At 41.2% G+C, this 9,777-nt stretch overlaps 1 protein-coding gene across 2 annotated transcripts; it reads left to right on the top strand.

Moving 5' to 3' along the window:
• On the top strand, nucleotides 1–6,132 carry LOC124253301. 2 transcript variants are annotated; one of them, XM_046687047.1, is made up of 4 exons: nucleotides 1–311; nucleotides 2,168–2,419; nucleotides 3,866–3,944; nucleotides 5,675–6,132. In XM_046687047.1, exons 1-4 carry the CDS (start codon nucleotides 95–97, stop codon nucleotides 5,826–5,828), a joined length of 702 nt encoding a protein of 233 aa, XP_046543003.1. In that variant the 5' UTR covers nucleotides 1–94; the 3' UTR covers nucleotides 5,829–6,132. The 2 variants fall into 2 exon arrangements, with proteins under 2 accessions (XP_046543003.1, XP_046543010.1); XM_046687054.1 differs by lacking the exon at nucleotides 2,168–2,419.
• Nucleotides 6,133–9,777: the final 3,645 nt, after the last annotated feature.

The raw sequence follows: 9,777 nt of genomic DNA, 5'->3' as shown, positions 1-9,777 counted from the left end.
ACAAATTCTGCTGGATGTGTCTACCACACAGATCAACACAGGGGGAGGGATATGTTCCTGTAGACTGACTGTGTCACAGACAACACAGGTGGATATGTTCACTGTAAGCTGGATACCACAGTGTGACACATACATGACTATACCGAAGTGGAGGACAAGTACACAGTGTACAAATGGTGCTGTTCAGTCTCCACCTGCACAGACTCACACCGTCAACACTGGTGAGGAGATCTGGATCCTGGTGGTGGCTACAAAATATGGAGCCTACCGACTGTCAGGACAGCTGCAGTTCAAGGTGAAGCAACCGTCAGGTGAGACATGTTGCCAAAAGTGTGATGAATTGAAAAACGAATTAGTATATATATATACTGAGTCAAAAAAGAAACTTCACAAAATGTAATTTGAAAAATAATGAATAATTTTTCTCTGACGATACATCTATGTATCCGAAATGGGATCCCTATCTTTCGACTCTAGAAAAACGTTAGCAAAACCCACTCAAACCCATTCATTCGTCGTGCAAATGACGTTAGTGCCAAATCAGGCTTTGCATGGCAGTCGATCACGTGATCTTAGCATCGAAGTTTTCTTCATATGCACGTGTTTGCATTGGCCTCAAGAATTGAAAAAACACGTTTAAACCACAGTTCTAGCGGTACTTGAAATGCCACGATTGTCAAATGTGCAACGTGAACGTGCCGTTGCCATGTTGTAAGCGGGAAGATCAGTTATTGACGTTACAAGAGCAATGGGATGCAACCGTCGTACTGTGTATGACTTGCGAGGTCGTCTACAACAAACTGGCACCACTTCTGATCGCCCAAGGGCGGGTCATCCACGTGTAACGTCACGAGCAGAAGACCGTCAAATCGTCCTACGTCACCTCCGTGACAGATTTCTGCCGGCTACACGAACCAGGGCCGAGATGTTTAGAGGTTGACTGTCCTCACAGACCATTCGAAATCGGTTGCGGGCGTCCAATCTCCATTCTCGACGTCCATATCGTGGGCCAATATTGACGCCGTTTCATCAACGTCAACGTCTGCTGTGGGCCCAACGTCAACTCCGATGGACCCAGAGAGATTGGAATCGAGTCGTCTTTAGCGATGAATCCAGGTTTACCCTCAGATTCGCGGACGGCAGGCATAGAGTCTGGAGACGACGTCGTGAACGGTATGCCCAATGTTGTGTACAGGAAGTCGACAGATTCGGGGGAGGAAGTGGGGTGCTTTCTGTTGGAACAACCGTTCCCGACTTCTGGTCATCCGTGGAAACCTCACAGCTGCTGCTTACCGCGACCAGGTGTTCACCCCTGAACTCGTTCCTTTCATGGCGGCTCATGGCCCAGGTCCACAGTTCCAGCATGATAATGCTCGGCCGCATACCGCGATGTTGACACGAAATTTCCTTGAAAACCGTGAAAATCAACGTCATGGACTGGCCATCGAGGTCCCCTGACCTTAATCCAATAGAGCACGTTTGGGATGCACTTGGGAGAAGGCTTCGTGGTCTTAGGAACCAACCTCAGAATTTGCAGGAACTTGGCGCTGCCTTGCAAGAGCAATGGCGCAGAATCCCCAACCACGTGTTCACAAGCATCAGGCAGTCGATGAGGAGACGGTGTTTGGCAGTGGTGATTGCGCGGAGCGGCCATACACGATATTGAACTGAGAAATTTCGCATTTTTATTCTTGTGACTTGACATTCTGTATACCCATGTTTTGGAACGGCGGTGTAGCCTTATGGAACTGATTATGACACTGTCAGTGTATCGAGTACATCAAACAGATCTCAGCAATGAAATAATGCCAATTTAACCATCTTACCATCTCTTGTTCTTTTATAGTGCCCTGAAGAAAGAATGTGAAGTTTCTTTTTTGACTCAGTATATATATATATATTCAACACTAAAATCTTGTGTTACAATATCTAGGAGACGTTTTCAGAGTTATTATCTTCTCGCAATCTGCGATAACCCATGTCATTTTCAGGCAAACAGCCCACTCTTGTTTCTTCTTTTACAGTGATTAGCTTAGACATTTTCAATCTTCGAACAAATCGGGCCAACTAAATATGCACAAAACTCGTTGATTAGCTTGCGTCAACCAGTTCACCGTCACTAAAAAGCTGCAACCAATGGTTCCATGATCATATTTCGTTTCAACAGATCAGCTAACGTTTGAGTGTTTTGAGCCAAACACTAACAGTAGCACAACAACAACACCTACAACATCTACAAGGAGAATTCCATCTACATCCCAGCCAACCACTCGTACTGAAACAGTACGTTCACCTGATACCACACATCAAGCACAGCCCACATCCCCTCCAGCATCAACTGGTGAGACAAGGACGACTGAAGGTTCTAAAACTGAGAACCCTAGGACAGCAAGTCAAATTTGCAATGATAATTTTCCAGGTATAAGTTCCTTTAAGTGGTTATTTCTCAGATGTTTCAAAAAGTGTCTGTCGAAATCCAAAATGACTTCACTGGCCCTTCTGCTCTACTGTATGTGGATACTCGTCCCCATCCAACAAGGTTCTCTCTTTTGGATTCGAGCGACACAGCTCTTTGGGTAATACCATAGAAAACTAAATCTGACTTAAACATGTGCATGTGTTTGTGAATAAATGTTGATCGTACAGATATCTGCAAAAAGAAGTGCGTATCTTGTTTGAACTTCAACCCTCACTAATTCTTCTTCAAAGATACAACAACAGGTTATCGAAATATTTGTGTTTTGCAAATTTAAAAAACATTGTGTCGTTATTCATGCAAATGTAGTGGATACATCTGTTACTAACACAGTTATATCAACTCAATGAAAGCATATGCTCACACACCGGTGAATCGTATTACTGATTCTTTCTTCAACTTCAATGTTATAAAAATTGTTTCACTGCTGTCTGAACCAGGAAATCGCTGCATCATGTTCCAGATACATTGCAGTCAGTGCGTAATTATCATGTAAGAGGAAAACCTCATGTTGTTCGCATTAGTGAGTTTAGTTTACGCCACACTAAGAAATATTCCAGCTATATGGCGGTGGTCTGTAAATAATCGAGTCTGGACCAGACAATCCAGTGATCAACAGCATGAACATCGATCTGCGCAATTGGGAACCGATGACATGTGTCAACCAAGCCAGCGAGCCTGACCACCCGATCCCATTGGTCGCCTCTCACGACAAGCATGGGTTACTGAAGGTTCAGTCTAACCCGGACCTTCACGGGTCTGTTCGTATGATGCCCATACCAGGCGAATCATGTGTACATGACCTTTCATGCATTGGTCAGACATCTTTGTTGTATGACCATGAAATTAGAACGGATCCCCTGTAACCAGTGCTTGCAGAAAGAAGCAAGTAAATGAATAACTGTGTGTCTTCATATCCTGGCCGTGCAATCACTGGTTCACCTGGTCAAGCGTCGTCTGTTTGAAAACCGCCATCACGCAATATTGCCTTGTCCATCTTTAATCAACAAACACAATTACATACGAAACATAAACAGTTCACACAGCAGTGTCGGTAATCCAGACAGTTATGCAGGCATGGTGCAGGCTAAGCAAGGACGAGGGTGAGTTCGCACCAAAACACACATGGAAAAGCTTGAAGACAATATTTTACTGACGTGTTTTTGGTGTCGAGAACTGCTCATCGCATCTATACTGAGGATGGAACGTCGCAAAATGAACCATATTAATCTGTAGGCTTTAGCAGGGAAGGTGAGGAAAATGTATTAAAGAGGCGGATGAACTAGTCCGTCAGGTAGGACGGGAATCAATGTATGATTTGGTAAGTATTTACACTTCATTTATACAACACTACACATGAGCCAAGCATTTGAATGTTTCTAATTACAGGTGAAATATTTGCTGCAGGAATAGCCACAGGTGGCGGGGTGGCCATTGTTGGTCAAGTTATCTACCTCTGCATCATCAGGTATGGACATTTTATATATTCTCCACTGCTTTATATATAGTAGGACCAGAAATGATTGAGAATTTTAGGAAAAGGTTTAATTGGATTTCTAGTATAAACAACCTTGACCAGCTATCAAGTGCTTGGTTTCATTCAAGCGAGACAACTCCGTTAATCCTTTTTCATTAGTTTGTGAAGAGTTATTCCCCTTTGTTTACTTGCTAGCAGACGACATTTTCAGTGATCCTCAGTATTGATGATTAAGAGAAGAGGAAGTTGATTTTAGAGTATTATAACAAGGACATTGGATCAGCTAAAGTGATTTCAAGTAGAACAGGCATCCCTTTGTCCACTGTTTATCGTGTTTTAAAAAATATTGCAATGGATATGGCACTGAGCACTGGGAGGCGCAGGTAGGCCCAGAAAATTGACTGTCGGTGACAGGAGGCGGCTTGGTATTCTTGTTTCTAAAACCAAACGAAGGAGTTTAGCAAACTTAAGGCTGGATATGATTGATAGAGGAACTGTGTCTGTCTGTAAGGATACAATAAGAACTGAGCTGCATGCAATGGGTTGGCAGAAAAGTCGAGGAATTCCATCACAATCATGAAACCTGAACAAAAGGAGCGAAGGTTGAACTGGTTCTTACAGCATAGAAATTTTAACTGGGACAATGTGATTTTCTCAGAGGAAAGTTCTGTGTGGCTGTTTCCTAATACACTGAAATTCTGGACCAAACAAACTGAAAAACCTTTGTATTAGCGCCCAAAGTACAGTCCGAAGTTTAACGTGTGGGGTGGCATATCTGTGTTAGGGGCAACGCCCCTCTGTGTATTTGAAGGGAATATGAACAGTGAGCGGTACACAGATATTCTCGAGGGACATTTACTTCCATCTGCTCACGTGTTCTATGGAAATGTTTGGATTTTCCAGCAGGACAACGACCCAAAACATCGTTCAAAGCATTCACAGGTCTGATTTCGGACCCAAAACATGACATTATTAGATTGGCCAAGCTCTAGCCCTGACCTTAATCCAATAGAAAATGTTTGGGGACTTATGAAGGAAAGTGTCAATAAGAAAAATCTGACAGATATTGCTGAAATGAAAGAAGTGGTGGTCCGATATTGAGACAGCATGGACCACGACTTTCTAACTTCCTTGATCAGTAGTATGCCCCGCCGCATTGAAGCCTGCATTGCTACCCATGGTGACTTGACAAAATACTAACTGTTCACCTGTCTTTGAATCTGGAGTTATGTTCTGCTAGTATTCACATTTAATACGTGAGTAATGAGTGGAAAAAAATAAAAATTTGCTATCTTAAATTCTCAATAATTTCTGGTTGTACTACATACGTGAAGATCCGGGTATTCAGCAACCCATGCTTGTCGTTAAGAGACGAGTAACGGAATCGGGTGTTCATCGTATCCCAACTACGTAGATCGAGGCTCATGCTCTGGATTGTCTGGTCCAGATTCGATTATTTACAAACTATAGATGGAATACTGCTGAGTGCGGCGTTAAGCCATCAACCAAGCAGCCAATCATCCATCAACAAAGGCTGTTATACAAACATGTATATGTTGTTTTACTTGCATTGCGAACAGGATGTAAGAGGTATAAGGAACGATACTTTATAGAAGCCGGTTCTTGTCACTTTGACCAATGTGCTAAAAGAGAAAAGAAACCATTTTCATGTCTATACTAACGTAGGTTCCTTCATCACTTTTCACTGTGACGTATTTCAGCCCAAGATACAGCAAATCCTGCCGTAAGAGTCCTGCTGCTGACATTCCTATGTCTCCTGCCCACCCCGCTTATGCAGGCTTCTTTGACAGCACAGAGGAACCAGCCAACATCTATGACAACCTTAGTCCAGCTGAGGTCATCACCAACCGCTAAATCAATGAATAACGGATGCAATCTACATTAGGTGCTATTACTAGTGTATACTGTTGATAACCTGTCATTCGCAACTAAGTACTGACATTCGTTCAAGTCAAACTGTTTTGAATGTGTCTCTATGTGCAGTGATGTAGTACTAAGGTTCATTTATATGTGTGAACACACAGTACATCATGGTTCAAACACTTTGGGTGGAATATGCTGCTCAAGCATTCAAGTTCAAAGATTGACACTGCAATGTATATTTTCAAGGCTGCAATGTAAATAAATGCTGTGGTGTTTCGCTTTCACACAAAAGATTGCAGGGTGGTTGCAATATAGTCTGACATCTGTCACTGTGGGATCTGGAAGAACTGCGCCTTGCTTCTGCCAGCCTGTGTGGGCGTATGACCACAGACGTAAGAAAGTGGATGATAATAAATATTACCCCTTATTCCTGAAAATATTGTTTAAATCACTACTACGTTTCTGCCTCGTCTGAAAGTTTGTTAATAGAATATTATCTACATGGTCATTTCATATTCATGAAAACATTCTGGTGACATTAGAAATTGAGCGCTTCGTAGATATACAATCCAAACAACACCAAACCTTTGATTATGCATATTTAATCGTTCAGGATATATGGCCTCAGCGAACCAATGCTTTAAAAGAGAGTCGATGTGACTTGGTTGACTTAACGTCATCATATTCTAAATTGCAAAGATTGATAACTTTGATTGTTAACTTTGTTAATCACTTCTTTGTACTGTCGAGTATCATAATACAGCTGAAATATTGCTGAGTGCATTGTTAACCAAATAATTCGGGAACGGTTGGTACAAGTGAAAATAGGGAATTGGGTCGGACTTTGTTTTTATCACATTTGAGCATGTAAGTGTCTCGCCGTAGAATTACTGAGCTAAAGGAGTTAGTGAGGTGTTTTACACATTCCGTACGTATCTCGTTCCTGATATATTGTACATATGCATTTGTACATGTATGTATACTTCAAGCGTAGAATTACTGAACTACAAGGACAAGAGTACCTGCTGTAACCCTCTTCTGCGTCCCATTCTTGATTTATTGCAAGAAATTGGAACATATATATGCTTCAAATGTCGCATTACTAAACTAAAAGAGCTGGAATACCTGCGTGAATGCGAGACAGTCCGTGTTTGAATATTGTTTCTTGAACAGATTTGTATGGTTTAGATGAGATTTCATATTTATAAAACCACAACCTTGACATAATCATGGACTATTTGTATGCCTTTTACATAATTTGTAACTAATATAAACTATATGTGATATGTACATTACTGTATGCATTACACTGAGATACATCCATGACAACACACTTGACAAGCAGATCCATTGGTTAATATATTTCAGAACGCGAATTCAGGATGTTTATAGTGTAACAATAAACAGTTGTCTTCATTTTCTCGTACGCATGACGATCTGGGTTAGAATTGGTCTTGAAAAACACATGCTTGTTGTAAGAGACTACCGATTTGATCATGTGGTTTGAGTCATTAACTCAATGGTTAGGGCATATCATGGTATCCAAAGTGAAAAATAAAATGCAGATCGATGCTCATAATTATCAACACTGGATTTCTTGTCCGGTTAATGTCTTTTCAAACCGTCGACATTAAGCTGGAAGATTGCTGATCTGGGTTTAAGTGAGTGAGTTATTATTTAACGTCACATCGGCAATATTGCACATTTGACATTGAAATGGAATATATGTATATCTGGGTTTTAAAGCGCAAACAAAGAACTTCATGTAAACCTTTCTGATGGTTTATTTATTATATCAAAATACACGCTGATTATCTATCATTATCTAAATACACAAATCATGACTTCTCAACATCCCCTTTCAGAAGGTAAATGTTACACTAAAACCTAGATGATTTCGGACCACACTAGTCTGGAAATACAGCCTTCTAAAACGTATAACGAATACTGTATTCTGTAGTCCATAACCTCCAAACTGCTGGCCCGATCGATTCAAAGGCAACTGTACAGTGTCGAATAACAAAGTTTCATAACACGTACTCCTTTCATGTGAGCTGACACGTACAGAGATATCCTGTATAGTTACCGAAGGAGGAGCACACCTAAATTTAGATAATGGACGTCTTGTTGGCTGTGGCTGTCCTCACGCTACCGGCAGTCATCTCAGGTGAGACTTTAAATGTACATGTTGCTCATAACCTGTGTAATGGACGCACCGTTAAACAGTGACATTTGCATGTCAGTTACCGACATTTGTCGTTTAAATCTTTATGTACTGCTCTTGTGCGTATATCACTCATGCATTGGGTGTGTATATGTGTCCTCTATCTATAAAGCATGTGAGTATATAGTTGTCAATAAAGACCTATAACAGGTACACACCTTTTCACACACGTTACGGATACCGAAACACTTATGAAGCCTTCGTCTTGTTTGGTCAGGGAACATGATACTAAGAACTACAATTTACATTAGGTCCGGCTAGAATCATCGATAATCGGAAATATCGACGATAGGAAAAAATATTAATGAGCATCGATATGAAAATTATGTTATCGATAATATCGTACATTCCTTTTTGTGATAGAAAAACAGTTTAAATCTTATCACATCTTTTACACATAAAGGACTTCATTCATGGTCTAGTTTTATAAATGTTGAGAACACTGTTTTGTTAATAATCCATGCAAAAACATGTCACAACTCACCAGTGATGTGAAATTATATTCATTTCTTTCAGACATTTTTGGCAATTTTGCTTGAAGTTACGTCTCCCCGATATTTATCGATAATGGAGCGATATGTAGTAACTGATTATCGATCTCCATGATCTATATCGATAGCCATGTTAAATTGTTGTTCGTTTTATTTAAGTCGTTATGACGCTGTGTAGGTTATGGCGAGTGGGTTTCCTACTCTACAAGGGCTACAGACATGATCCTCGGGCACAGACACCAGATCCACTCAAATCCTGCTGGATGTGCTACAGATAGTGTATATATATCATTGATGACTTTTTACTTTCTGCCAAGGACTACAGACATGCTCCTCGGGCACAGAGACCAGCTCCACATGAGTCAGTTAGAGTGCAAGTCCAACCTTGAAGCATGCCTCTCGAGCACAAGATCCTGGATGTCTGCTAACAAGCTGAAACTTAACGACTATAAAACAGAAACAATGGTCATCTCCACAATCTCAAGACAACGAAACCTTATCATCAAAGATATCTCCATTGGGCAATCTTCGATTCCTTTTTCTCCTCTTGTGAAAAAACCTTGGCGTTCTTTTGGACTCAAACTTCAGCATGGACAAGCAAATAAATCATCTAGTAAAGACCTGCCACTACCATCTGAAGAACATCGGCAGCATCCGCAAAGTCCTAACAAAAGAAGCCACTGCCACCCTTGTGCGGACACTGATTTTATCCCGCCTGGATTACTGCAACAGTTTACTGTTTGGCATCTCTTCCTCTCAACTCCATCGTCTTCAGAAAATCCAGAACAAAGCTGCACGCATCATCACTCTCACCAGTCCTCGCTGTCACATCTCTCCCATCCTAAACTCTCTACACTGGCTCCGTATTCGTGAAAGGATTGATTTCAAGATTCTCTGCCTCACCTACCAGTCTTTCTACAACTCAGGACCTTCCTACCTTCAAGACCTTCTGACACATTACTCTCCAGAAAGAACCCTGCGCTCATCACAACAACTGTTACTTGCTGTCCTGAGCTACAATCTCAAATCATTTGGCTCAAGGACCTTTTCATATGCAGCAGCTTCTCTGTGGAACTCTCTCCCTATAGAGTTAAAATCATCTCCTTCCCTAAGTACATTCAAAACACGACTAAAGACTCATCTATTTCTTCGCTACAAGTGACTTCCAATCATCCGTACCTGCCAACTGTATATAGTTTTAACTTGAGCTCAGGAAGCGCTTTGA

Source organism: Haliotis rubra, unplaced genomic scaffold (genome assembly GCF_003918875.1).
Source record: "Haliotis rubra isolate DU_JTF1 unplaced genomic scaffold, ASM391887v1 Scf1140, whole genome shotgun sequence".
NCBI lineage: Eukaryota > Metazoa > Mollusca > Gastropoda > Lepetellida > Haliotidae > Haliotis > Haliotis rubra.
Note: the sequence above shows the minus strand (reverse complement) of the source record. Positions and strands in the feature narration are given on the sequence as shown.

What these genes read in the sequence shown, in the direction of transcription:
- LOC124253301 (XM_046687047.1), top strand. Translation starts at nt 95, where the DNA reads ATGTTCACTGTAAGCTGGATACCACAGTGTGACACATACATGACTATA. An exon ending in CAAGGTGAAGCAACCGTCAG is followed by an intron (nt 312 to 2,167) that starts GTGAGACATGTT and finishes TCGTTTCAACAG; the next exon opens with ATCAGCTAACGTTTGAGTGT. An exon ending in ATCTACCTCTGCATCATCAG is followed by an intron (nt 3,945 to 5,674) that starts GTATGGACATTT and finishes GACGTATTTCAG; the next exon opens with CCCAAGATACAGCAAATCCT.